This window comes from Chinchilla lanigera, unplaced genomic scaffold (genome assembly GCF_000276665.1).
Source record: "Chinchilla lanigera isolate Chin_1 unplaced genomic scaffold, ChiLan1.0 scaffold00021, whole genome shotgun sequence".
Taxonomy (NCBI): domain Eukaryota; kingdom Metazoa; phylum Chordata; class Mammalia; order Rodentia; family Chinchillidae; genus Chinchilla; species Chinchilla lanigera.
The window spans coordinates 15,475,022-15,488,523 of record NW_004955422.1 but is presented as its reverse complement, the minus strand read 5'-3'; the positions used below and the strand labels follow the sequence as shown (position 1 = coordinate 15,488,523).

Genomic DNA, 13,502 nt, shown 5'->3' with positions numbered 1-13,502 from the left:
CCTGGTTGTGGCCCAACTGAAGCCTTATGTGGGCTCCTGCAGTTTTTCTTGGGCATGGAAAGTGGAAGTGCCACAAGAGGGGGGGTCACAGGTGAGGAGTCAGGACAGAGCAGAGCCCATGTGGACCCCAGCACCCTCCCAGGAGTGCACAAGAACCTTGCCAGGTGTCTGTGAAGCTCCTGCCCATGAGTGGCAGGACTTGGCACTCCACTGCTCTACTGTTCACCCCACAATTTCCAGCCATGCAGCTGGCTCTTCAGCGCCAAACTCAGAAGGTGCGGACAGAGAGCAGCCGGGGCCTGGTCCCCTGGAGTCCCTGTGCAGTCCAGGGACAAGCTGGGCATAAGATATCTATGACAGGAGCTACTATTGTGAAAGGGAAAAGGGGGTGCTGCCAGTTAGGGGTCTGCATCAGGTAGGACTCTGGAGCCTACAAAGAAAGGGCTGGAGAAGGGCTTTGGAAGGTGAATAGCAGTGGGACAGAGGTACTCTGAGACCAGGGAAACTTGGCCAGAGGAGCACAGGTAGGACAGGGACCACTGCAGTACGTGACCTATATGGAAAGCTGGAGAAAGGGAAAGCAGGACAGGAGATTGAGACACAGGCCCTGGGAAGTGGGCACAGCCCTCTGTGGGCCCACGGGCTTTGCTCCCAGTTCTCTCTGATGATTGTGAGATGTGCTGGGAGGGGAAGTCAAGAATCATGGCTTCTGAGCACAGATACAGTCCATGGCCACTTCCTACTATTGTACCCACGGGGCCATCCCCCACCCCACCTGAGCTCACAGTCCTGGTTGAGCGGGGTAGCAGAGACACACATTCTCTGTCTTCCCTCCTCTCCTTACTCCTCCTCCTCTTTTCACTTCTTCCTCCCCTTCTTCCCCTCCATACTTTGCCATGGTATTTGTTTCACCAGACAGCGTCACACCAGTGACCCTTCCCACACCATTGGATCCCACCAGGCTGTGAAGCCTCAAGAGAGCCTTGTCCCACTGAATCACAGATTTCCTGTCCATACAAAATGTCCACCAACCTGGCAGGGCCCCAATCTCCTCTTGGTGATAGGAAGCTTCCCAGGCACCACTCATGCTCTGGCCAGGTATAGAACCTCCCAGGAGGTGTAGGGAGTGTGGTGTGTGAGTCCCACGACTGACCTGGGATCCTAAGGTGCCCCAGACTCTTTTATAGTCTAAGTCCTTGCTTCCCTGGTGTTATCACCTGTTAATCCTCAAAGGACAATTACTTCTAAAAACACCATGAGGCTGTTTCTACAGCTTTCACTGAAAGTGGGTGGGCAGGGGACAGATCTCAGAGCAGTGGCTGGTCTCCCAGGGCCTGGAGTGTCCTCAGTAGGTTCTAATAGGCTTCTTCCCAGGGGTGGGTCATGGGGTGGGGGTGAGGACTGAGTTCCAGGACTCCAACTTCCAGGGCTCTTTCAGCTACACCAGTCCTCCTGGTCCACTGGGAAAACACAAGTAATTCACCAAGTTTAAAAGCTTCAAAGTAAACTCCCTCATCTGCAGGGACAGAGGTCACTGGTATGATGCTGGCTGGTGTGGCAAATAGCATAGAAAAGCAGGCAAGGGAGGAGGAGCAAGGGAAAAGAGAATGGGGAGGATGAAGAGGAGGAGAAAGAGGGAAGAGAGAATGTCTCTGCCCTCCAGACCATCAGTCCCGAGCTCAGTTCAGCGTGGGGGATGGGTGCAGGCTGGGGCTGGAGGCTGGCAGCTTGGGCTGTGCCTGTGGCTGGAAGCTGGGGTTCAGGCCAGCAAATCATGGGCCAGGCTCTAGCATGCAGCTCTCAGCGGTAGAAAAATGGGTTTCCTGGACAGAATGCACAGAGAAAAGACCAAGGGGGAGCAGGCCTAGGACTCTCTTGCTGGAAGGGGCTGCCCTGTTGAGGCTCAGAGATGTGGGCAGGCAGAGGTAGGTTTGTGCCAGGCAGGGCTGCACCCACGGTATGCTGGCAATTCCACCAAAGCACAGGGCGGGGGAATGATTAGAGCTCAGGGCCTCCAGTTCAGGGAAAAATTGCCTCTGTGCCAACTGTGGAGCCTGGTCCAGCATCCAGGGAGCACAGCAGGCCAAGTGCTGACCTGAGCTTCTGGAAGGGAAGAGGGGCAGAGCTGGAGAATCTAGAGGGACCTTTGGCGAGGCTGGGTTCATCTGAGGCCTGGCAAGTGATGGTAGCAAAAGATTAGGTCCACACTGTCAGGGGAGTCTCAGGTCACAGCTCAGCTCCCTGGAACCACCACGTGGCGCTAGCAAGTATCTGAGGTCCAGGTGGCTGGTCCTACTCCTCCGTAAGATGGGGACACTGAAGGCGCCCTTAGCAAGGCTGTCCTCAGGGTGGAACAAAGAGCTGAGTATAGTCAGGGGCCAAAGGACATCAGCTGGTTTGGGGTACGCAGATCAAGCTGCCTATTCCTTCTTCTTCCAGGAAGCCCTCCTGACTCTTCCTCACTGGGACTGAGTATCCCCAAGGCTGGCTTCAGTTCTCCCTCCTTGCTACCTGGGGCAGACATGTAGGCTCCCCAGTTGCAGGGGACCAGTGCTCAAAAGTCCACCTCTTCAGCTGGGATACAAAGTCCTGGGCCCTGGTGACCCAAGTCCTGGCCTGCAGGAGAAGAAATGTACAAGGTGGTTGAGAAGACAGAACCCAGACGGAAGGGTCAGGGCCAAGCAGTGAGAACAGGAAGGCTGGGAAAGAGGGAAAGAGGGAAAGAGGCCAGACAGGGCTTCAGGGCAGCAGAGAGAGCTGGGTAGAGTGGCAGAGCTCACTTGCTCCCAGGGTCTTCTGAGGGGCCACCTGCTGTCCATTCAGACCAAACCAGGTGTAGAACCTACTGCCTATTCAGAGAGGGTAGGCAAGGCCATGTACCAGCCCCACCCTGATATCAATGCAGGTGAGGGTCAGGAATAACCGTATAACCAGAGGTGAGGACACACTATTTATGAAGGGAGACTCAGTGTTGGTCTACATCCCTGTGCAGAGACCTCCAGGGATAGTGGAGGTGGGTTGAGGACAGGAGACTCAGGGAGCCACAGAGCCCTTGTTCGAAGAAGGGTGAGGACAGATCTCCAGGAGAGGCCTGGGTGGGGGCAGCCTGGCAGCACATGAACCACCCTACATGGATCTCAATGACCAGCCAGACCTTGCTGCAGACCTAGAACCTGCTTCTCCAAGTGGAAGACCTCTGCTTTCTAATTTGTAAATATAGCACACTTTTGCACAGCTTTCATAGTCGTAGAATTTTCCAGGAATGCAGCCTATCACATAAGTGAAAAGAAGTGCTTGTCTTGTTTGGTGCAGAATTTCAGTAAGAGGTGCTCGCCATAGGGAAAAACCCCAGCGCACAGCCAACCGCTCTCCTCTCACATGCGCCCAGGGCTCTGGAATTGACGGTGATGGTGGTGGAAGGAACAAGCATCCAGTACTGCGTTGGGTCAGCCAGGGTAGGACACCTTCCCACCACAGCATGTGTTGTGTCAAGCCTTTTACACAGCCGTTGGGGTGCTGTGTTGATGCTTACACAACCTACACACAGAGGTAAAGCTGGTGTTATCTGTCAGCTTCATTTGAGGATGAGGAAGGAGAAACATGTGTAATAAAAGGGCTGTGTCCTGATGTGGCTGGGGACCACAGGAGAGGGATGTGTTGAGTCAAAGGGAACTCAGAGAATGCATGGTGAGAGTCCAGGGTCCCCAAAGCACCCACCCTAGTGCAGGGGGTGACACAGGGCTTCCCTGGGGTCCATGCTTCCAGGACCTGGAAGTAAAGAGCCAGGAAAGGCTTCAGTTTGGGGAATAGTTCAGCCTAGACGGACACAACAGAGTGGATTTATGTGTGTACCATGTGGGATTTGCCACGAACATGTTTTCCAGCAGCCATAAGTGCCTGCTGCAGGGGAGGCAGTGTGGCCAGGGAGACCCTGAACAGGACATATCACACCCCTTCTCGGGCTCTTGCTCAAGAAGCATTGTACTTGGCCACAGAGTGGACAGGCCACGTGTCACGCTCCAGCAGCTAGGGACAATGCAGACAATGCACGTGGAAATGCACACTGGGCAGGAGGTCATGGCCTGCTGCCCATCTGCATGCCTCCACAATGCCCTGGGAAGCTCTGTACACATGGCACAGGACAGACTGAAGATGGCAGCAAATCCCCAAGTGGACACTCACCCAGGTGCTGGTGCTGAAAAAATGACCAAATGTGACAACACAATTCCGACCTACCATACCTGCAGCATGTGGCCATATCAAAAGGGTGTTACTGGGATTGCAGAGCAGCATAGCCACTGCGCTTTATGATTCAGAAATACAACTTCTAGATGGGTATGCACAAGGAAAAGGTGGAGAAGTAGAACCACAACAACACGCACGAGACCGATCTCTTCAGCAGAGAACAATCAGTACCCAGAGTGAAGAAGGAACAACAGCCGGACGCATCGGGATAAAACAGCCAGCCTAGTGTGCAGGGTGGACAGTGCACAGACAAAAACGCCAGAAACCCCACATGAGCCAGGTCACACAGACTCACACAGCCCCCACTGCTCTACAAAGGGGAACATGACAAGAATAGGGTCAGCCCCAACAGGGAGATCACGGCCACAGATGGTCCTCACATCTGCCTAGGGACTGCTGCTGTGGCTGTGGGGGCTTTGTCCTCCCACTCTCAGCCACTTGTTTTGAAAATATTCTCTAAGAATCAAGTCAATAGCTGTGTGATTACTACTTAATTCTAGGGGAAATACTATCCCCACCTCCTCTGGGAAGGTTCATAAACAGAGACTCCACGACAGGGACCCCATACTGTCCCATCTAATTAGAGGAAATAGGTCAGAGTGTGAGGTTTTCCTTGAATCTGCTGACTCCTCTTTTATATACAAAGGACATTGTGATCATTTAAGACCAACATCTATGTTTCATCGGAAGTAGCATATTTCACAGTCAACATGCCAGGAAAACAGAAATCTTCTCTCAGGCAGGTCAGAGCTATTTTATTTCCCAGCAGGTGGTACCCACCAAACAGGTATATTCTTAAAGAATCATGATTCAGAATCAGCCTGAATTTTACATCCTTACCCACAAATACAAATACAAACACATACACATACACACACACACAATATTACATTAAGAAATCTGTTTGAAAACACCACCCTCTGTCTATCATCTATGCATATCTACAGCATAATGATACAGGCATCCGGTCTTGAAACCTAGCAACCGTATCCAAGTGTTCCTTAGTCAGCTAAGCAGGCGCCTGGACTCACACATCAGCTCAATTGGCTTCATTTTAACAAACACACACCTCTCGCTTCTCTCTCCATAGCTGCAGAAGGACAAGACGTAGAAAAACAAACCTTGTTCGGCTGAAGAAGAACAACCCATGTCATTTAATCCATCTGGCAGTGCGTCTCCCCACAAAGCCAGGCAGAAACAAAAACAAAGATCGTGAAAAATAGGTTATCCCGATCGCAAGCTTATCAGCTTGCAACATGCTTAATATTTGCATGACTATTTCGGATGCGGGCTCCCCAGCTCCCTACCAGCCTTGCTTTCTGGGACTGCCGTCCTATAGAAGTCATCGTAAATGCTCTATGGCAAACACGCGTCAACCCAGCTCGGCTCATCTGCTCAGCCCCAGCTAAACACTGGATGACAACAAGCAGGGATTAACTTTGGTATTCACAGTCGCTCTCAAACCATCACTTCCTTTGAGCCGGCAGATAAAATAACCCAATGGAGGTTGCACTTAATATTTTAAAGAGGAAAGGGGGTAAAAAAAAAAAATAATGCAGCACAGAACCAGACAGGAGAAGCATACAGGCTGGCCGGTTGGAACACAGTGCTGCATGGTGAGATGCGATCTCTCTTTGAAAGAGGGAGAGTTGTATCCACACGGCATTCCAGATCCATTTCTGGATTCTACAGACCTCCAAGTGCCCATTAATCACTTTGCTCTGGCCACACATTTACTGTCCTCCCCCCACAGCCACATTGGAGCTTCCGAAGTGCACTGATTTCCTGGCAGTGTACTTCCATGTCCAGAAAACAAAGGTTCCCTCCCTTAACAGCCAGGGTTATTGGATCTTTTAAAGGGATCTCGTAAAGAAAGTCATCTCATCAATAAGCCCCGTGGAAAGTCAGGAAAATGTTCTGTATTTCCATTTACTCACTCTAAACCTCAGTGTGGACTCCGCTCCTACCTGCAACTTGGAATGTGGAGTCCTTCTGCAGTGTGTATGTAAGACAGGTGCCCCAAGGTAGAAAGGTGAAGTGGGGAGGGTCTTACCTTCACGTTTGCCAAGCTCAGAATCCTGGCAGGGGTGGGTGGGTCCTCCAAAACAGTGTACCGACCCCACTTAATGTTAAATAAGCAGGACTCTGCATGTGAGCCTCGAGGGTGTGTTTTGACCCAATAACGAGGCAGGACAGCCCCAAGTTCAAGGGCAGGGCTCCATGCTTCCCTGTTTCTCCTAAGCAGTGGTGCAGCTTATAGGTCAAGCTGTGCTGAAGATTTTAAAGTTGAAGTGAGCCCCCATCACATCCTCTCCACCACCTCCCACCATAGTCCCCGAGACTGACAATGAGATAAACTATATGTAGACAACACTGGAGTCCTCTGCAGATCACCTGATGTGCTTCCTTGTCCCCCATTCTCCAGAGGGCCAAGGAGATAGGACAAGGAGATAGTGACTGCAAAGATCACGGCAGCATCCTCAAGGTCACGGAGAGCACTGGGTAGAGGGAGTCAAGCCCAAAAACCTAGAGTAGGGAAGTGATGTAAGGCCACAATCTAATGTCACATCCCCAGTAATAGCTGGTATAAGGGGGGCAGGAGTGTGCCTGACACAGCCCATTGTTCCCAGATGCCTCCCTCTTCCAGACACTGATAATACCACACTGCACCCTGGAGAACACAATCCAGCAATGTGTGTCTTACCCCTTATCATATAATACTGGTACTAGGAGATCTGGGTGTACATCAAGAAAGTGGCAGGGAAGGGAAGGGCTCAGCTTGGATGGTGAACCCTGGTGAGGGGGTCATTCATTGGCCACATATTACATAAGTCTCACTGCATGTCATGCACTCTGGGGTAGGTGCTGTCAGATCTGCTGCCCTAGAAGAGTTAACGACCTAGAAAGTCAAATAGCCATAAAACAACATGAATGCAAGTGCCCTAGAGCAGGTAGAATGATGGCTCCTAAAGGATGTGTCCCAGTCCTAATCTGACACCTGCAATTGTAACCTTGCTTGGAAATAGGATCTTCGCAGATGTGAAGAATTTAAGGATCTCAGGATGACATCATCATGGATTTAAGGCTGGATGATGTCCTTCGAAGAGAAAGGTAGAGGGACAGTTGAGATATGCACACGAAGGAGAAGGTCATGTGGAGAGGAGCAGAGACTGGAGCAATGCATCTCTAGCCCAAGGACATCAAGGACCAACAGGCACTACCAGAGCTGGGGAGAGGCTAGGATTTCTTTTCTCCTTCGGCTCCAGAAGGAACCCCCTTGCATCACCTTGATTTTAGACTTCTGATCTCTAGAAGTGGGAAAGGATAAGTTCTGGTAGTTTAAAGTCCTCAGGTTGTGGTCATTTGTTATGGCAGCCCCAAATGGGCCTGATGTCATCTTCGCAACAGGCCCACAGGACACAAGGGTGTGCAGGGTGCTCAGGAAGGCCTGCAGGTCCTACACGCAGAGGTGGAGTCAGTGTTTGGGCAGTAAGCATCAGAATTACCACAGCATCCTGAATCAGTGACTCCAGAGGTCTCCAAGCCTACAGAAGCAGACTCTAAGGATGGTTCCAGGTATTTGCCTTCTACATAAGATCCCAGGGGACACAGATGTACCCCAAACCTGACAGGTGTTACAGGGTACTAGGAAGCCTTGGAGACTTCACGTAGGTGGGTCAAGAACAGAGATGAGATGGGATGGGGTGGGATGGGGTGGGGAAGGATGGAGTAGGGTGGGGTGAGGTAGGTGGGGAGGAGAGGAGGGGCTCTTGAGGTCTGGCCTGCAATCAATTACTAGCAGTGCAAAAGACTTAATGGTAGCAGAAAATGAAAAAGCATACAGGACAACTTGGGACCAGGACATGGGGGAGAAGGAGAAGTCACAAAAGTCAAAGAGGCAAAGTGTGAGTCTGTCTTCTGACAGTGAGGCACCATCTCCCACTACACAGGAGAGCAGCTCACTCCAACTGGGAAGGTAAAGGGCTTCAGGCCTTTCAACAACACTTCTAAGGTCCTGGAGTGAGGCTGGGGACAAAAGGCCACCATTCTCTGTGCTTATCACCTCCCAAAGAGCCTGAGAATTTTTCTGAATCCCCAGATCAGAAGAGCGCTCCCAGAAGAGGCTGTGAACAAGAAGCAGGGAGACAGTCCAGGCTTCCTAGGAACCCGCTATTTTAGGTCCCCAAAGATGTTCAAGTACAGCTTGGACTTCTGCATACTGACTGGAGACAGGATGCCCCTCTGGGAATAGCACCAGGAGCCCTCAGTTCCACTCCAGATGGAAGGGACCAGGCATGTCCTGCAGGAGCTCTGGGTCGCCGTCTCTGGGGTCTCTGCACTTTCACATCCCAGCCCTGCTCCACTCCTCCTCTATGGAGCAGGTATCTACCTGGCTGCATCCCCTCAAATCTGGGAGGGCTCCTGATGACCCTGCCAGGCCCTCACTCTGACCTTGCAGAGCATGCTGGGAAGGAGCAGCCCCAGGGTTTTTGAATATTTCACTGGTGGATGAGAAAAGTCAGGGAAACCATTTCTTTTTGAAATGTTAAAACTGAAATGCAGAAGTTGAAGACAAATCCAGGATCTGCAGAGAGAACAATTGATTCTGCAGGGAAGCACTTATTCTGGACACTGGAGGAGGCCAAAGTGGGCAGGATCAGCTCTGTTTAAAATGACTTCTCTCCAGCACGGAGGATGAGTAACTTGCCTGCCATCAGTGAAGTGCCTCTGTGAGCAGTAGAGACTTCCTGACAAATGCCAGCCAGGAGAGCTGTGCGGCAGATGGTTGGTCCATTACCCTAACAATGCTTAGATCATCTCTGCAGCCCTAGGCTGCACCCTCCTCCAGCTCTGCCCCTCCCCTGTAAGTGCATGGCAGGAGCTGCCCCACAGCTGGCAATGCTAGAGTCTGGTGGCTCTAGCTAGAGCCATGAAGCCTGGATAAAAAAGCAGAGAGGGAGATGCTTAACTATGGGGAGGGGGACCCATCCTGCTGAAAGTCAGCAGCTGGGGAACCCTTTCTTACCCTATTCCTACCCTTTCCAACCAGAGTTCTGGGGCAAGCCTGTGTAGGCAGCTCTCCCATGGGGTGGAAGTGTCCTTGCTCCACGGGAGGCAGTTGGATATGCTGGGAGGAGAGCATAGGGATTGTCTTCAGAGTGAGATGGCTCAGGTTTGAGCCTTGGCTTGCTTATTTACTATAGAAAGTATGATTTTGAACAAGTACAGAAGTAAGGCGCTGTGGGAGCCCTGACTGCATGCCCTGGCCTCACTGTTCCCATGCACAGCACTGCTAACCAGCACCTGCAACTCTCTGAAGACGACTTTCCTGGCACCTAGAACGAGCCTGCACTAAAGAAAAATTTGAACTATTGAGAAAATACATAAACAGCTCCACCCTGGGGACAGAGGTGCAAAGCCAAAGTGTGTTCATTGCTTCACCAGGACCCAAGAAGGACAAGGCCTCCAGGTCCACGCTGTGATGCTCACTGACACCCTGTTCTGGTGCCTCACCCTCCCAACTTCCCTGTGCTTCCAGTGCCCTGGCATTTCCTTCACTGTAGTCCTGCACTATTCTTGCCTTGAGCTCTGCTCTGCAGAGGCCAACTCTAAGGCTCCATCACTCCTCAGGACCTTCCTTGGTAAGAGGGAGCCAACCACGTCCAGAGGCAGAGGTCTTTCTGTATGAAACGCTGGACCCACAGCACTCAGTAAGTGCTAGGTGTTCTCATCAGCCAGAATTTGCAGCTCTCTCAGAGAATGGCACAGACTGGTACAAACACACACAGGCCATGGGGACAGACAGCATCTGCCCCTCTTTGCCATACACCCAACCTGTGGCCCCGCTGGTAATAAGGGATGGTGCGGAGCAGGTGTGCAGGTGGAGTGGAAGTAAGTGGGTTCAATCCTAGTGGTTTAGTTAACACAGCACTGACTCAGGACTCATAGCCCTCATGCCCTTCATCCCTCCCCCAGGAGGCTTTCTACTCAGTTTTAAGCCACAGTTTGCACTGGTGCCAGTTTGCTAGAACACAATCATAAATCTCTAGACAGCTCAGATGGAAAGAAGTCTAAAAAAACCAAAACAAACAAAGCAACTTCTTGGAGATGCAGAAGGGACACTGTGGGGAGTACAGATTTTCCGTTTGGGGCCCTGAAAAAGCCCCTGAAGCAGGTAAGTTCATCATCTGGTTGTAACAGGAAACTTGTGTTCACTACAGGCCCATATAGTTCACAAAAGGGCAGAATCAGAAGGTTCACGCCCCAAACCCAGCCTGTGACATGCAGAAAGAGAAGGTTCTCGCTCAGTAGGGGACGCTGTTTGCAGTTCAAATAATTCATCACAATGGATGACTGGTCACTAACTAGATCTGCCTGCCAAACAGGTATCTCTTGTAATAATAAAAAAGGTTTCAGTTTGAATAAGGTGTTCGCATCCAGATAGGAAAGCTAACTATCTCTTCAAATTGAAGAGACAAGCCAATCTTCTCCCCAAGCTGGATTCTAACATCAGCTTCAAGTGACCTGGCCTGGGAGCTTTGTCTTTCATAGTTTGGTGGTTGATCCTTTTGTCTGAGGAAAGGACGGAAGGGTTATGAGTTGTTAGGAGAGGCTCCGGCAGAAGAGGAGTTGAGTCTCTGCTTCATCCAGAGAGCAGGTGAAGGAAGCACACTGGCCTCTTGCTTGGCTGCACAGGTCCCAGTCAAGGTTGCCAGTTAATAAATATAATGAGACCCCAGAGCTCATGACTGTGGTAGACAGCTTGGAGAGCTATGGGCTCTTAGGTTCCTGCATCCTGGGGCATGTGAACAATCCCCACTGTTGTACGTAGGGCCTGCCCTGGAGACTGATCACCACCCTTTACTGACTCCCTTCTTGGCCACAGTGTTTCAGACCTCAAGCCCAGCCTGTCTCACTGCACTGCTTTCTGGTATCCAGGAGGCAGCAGGAAGACAGTCTTGGGCATCTTAAGAGCTCAGTACATTTTCTAAATCACTTTGCTGACATTAACCCATCCATCTCTATAATGCACTCAGAGGTGCTGATGCAGCTATGGTGGAGGCCTGGAGCTCGCAGCAATTAAGTGATTTGCCCTGGTTCACAGGAGGGATGAACATCAGTATTAGCACAGCTTTTGGGAGGTCTGATGCTCCTTGTGGGGTGTGGGAAGATGCAAGCCAAGCATCTGTCTCTGCATCTTCCTACGATTCCTCACACAGTAGAGGGGCCAGCCAGAGTTAGTGCAAGGCACACACCAGACACAGTGAAGACGGGACAGCCACACAGCAGAGTTTTGCTCACTCTTAGCACCCAAAACGGGGCAAAGGCACAGACAATGAGAGACAGACTCCTTCCCACCATTTCTCAGCCCCGCTCCAACCCCATTGATCAATGATGCCATCCTTGAAAGCTCACCACTGTTGGTCCAATAGGACTGTTCCCCGCTGCAGGTCCTGTGGAAGCCCGGGGCTGGAGGGACCAGGCCAGTGGGCTCATCCAAGGTGCAAGACTGGGCCCAGCCAATGGCTGGGCGGTGGGCACGGGGAGGAGCCCCAGACACTGCCCTCCTGGTTGGCACAAGGGGTACTAGAAAGGGGAATGGTCATCAGCACCATTGCTGGGAAAGCAAAGTGGAGCAACGAGAGGGGAGGGGAGAGACCCGTGACTCTCTTCTCCTGATTCCATTGCCACCCCTAATCTATGTGGAAGCATATACATCATGATGCCTCCGATGAACACAACTAAACAACCTGCAAATTAATCTGACCCATTGATGGAACAACACGGCCCTGTATCTACCCTTTGACAATTTGTAAGTTTCCCTGCCTAGTTTCTTACTTTCTTAGATTTTTGGAAGAGTTTATTTTTTTAGAGCAGTTGTAGGCTCCCAGCAAAACAAAGAGGAAGGTATAGAGATATCTTCCCAACCCCAACATGCACAGCATTTCCGCAAGGTCAACATGTCCCACAAGAGCAATACGTTCGTCCCCACTAATGGATATAACACCTGACCAAAAGCCCATGGTTTATATTAGGGTTCACCGCTGGGGTTGGACATTCTACAGGTTTGGACAAAGGTATAATAATGCAGATCAATTTCTATCAGTATTTGAGGAAATCAGAGATATAAATCAGAGGTTCCTAGTTCCAACTGCCAGAATAGATAAAATATTTCCTGTTTCTCTTTCCGCCTTCCCACATCAATTACACTCTTGTGGAGGGAAATCTTGTCATGGGAACCTTCAGAAGAGATAACAGGCTCACGCTCCCAAGAAGCAGGGGGCATATTCTGGACCAATGCCCAGTTTCCAGGGTCTTCTTTACCCCTCCCTGCCATAAGTTAAGAAAACAGCACCAGAGGCAGAAGGGGTGCTCGTGCCAAATTCTCTATAGAGTTTGTTAATGGTGGGCTCTGAACCAATCTCAGGAGGATTCCGGAAAGCTGGTGAACATATCCTTAGCCAAACTGAATAGTTTGCCCATGAGCTTACTCACCGATATCTGTCTCCTTGTGGTTTTTGATGTATTCTGCCAGCTCAAAGTTGCCTGCTATGATCGCCACCTGCAGATGAGAAATTACATGGGAATTAAGTGTCAGCTGCAGAGTATAGTAGTGGGTTTCTACAGACTTTGTATCATTGAAGGCCTTGTGCTGAAGTGTCCAGTCACAGATCTGCAAAAGGCAGCTGTGATGTCTCTCAACTCACACTGCTCCACTTTGACACCATGAAGCTCCCCCTAGAGAGCCTGGCTGTTTTATCATGATGGAGTTATAGTTCCAGAACCTAAATGAGCAACGGCTCTGTCCAGAGGCATCAAGGAAAATTTTTTGAACAGCAGCAGATAATTCTACAAGGTCAGAGCCTGGAAACCTGCCCCCTACCCCTTATATTCCACATTCCCAGGGGGCTTGGCTGGGTCTCATAGTCACTTCCATGAGTCTGTCTTTCTGTTAGATAAAGCCAGTGCCCATCATTGACAGAAGGCAAAACCTTGAGGGGGCATTTAAAGCTCATCAGATTTCAGTTCAGAGGCAAACATTCTGCCCACAAGTGTGGGCACAGCCGGGTGACTGGCAGCAGAAACCACCTCTAAAATAATTATCCCAGCACGGCCCTGCAGACCTGTTGCTTACGGCAAAGACATTGTATGGTGCTTAGCATGTGGGAAGAGCCAGGCAAGCGAAGTCATGTGCCCTGGCGATGCCCCCAAACCAGACAGGGTAAGGGTCACAATACCCTAGAGAGGAGGCCCTG

At 50.8% G+C, this 13,502-nt stretch overlaps 1 protein-coding gene across 3 annotated transcripts in view; it reads right to left on the bottom strand.

Moving 5' to 3' along the window:
• Positions 1-13,502, bottom strand: part of Shank2 (SH3 and multiple ankyrin repeat domains 2) — a 522,268-nt gene that overhangs the window by 329,544 nt on the left and 179,222 nt on the right. For all 3 annotated transcript variants that reach the window (XM_013514155.1, XM_013514157.1, XM_013514156.1), the window contains one exon: positions 12,742-12,808. In XM_013514155.1, the coding sequence (XP_013369609.1) occupies positions 12,742-12,808 (67 nt within the window). The remainder of the gene's footprint in view (positions 1-12,741; positions 12,809-13,502) is intronic.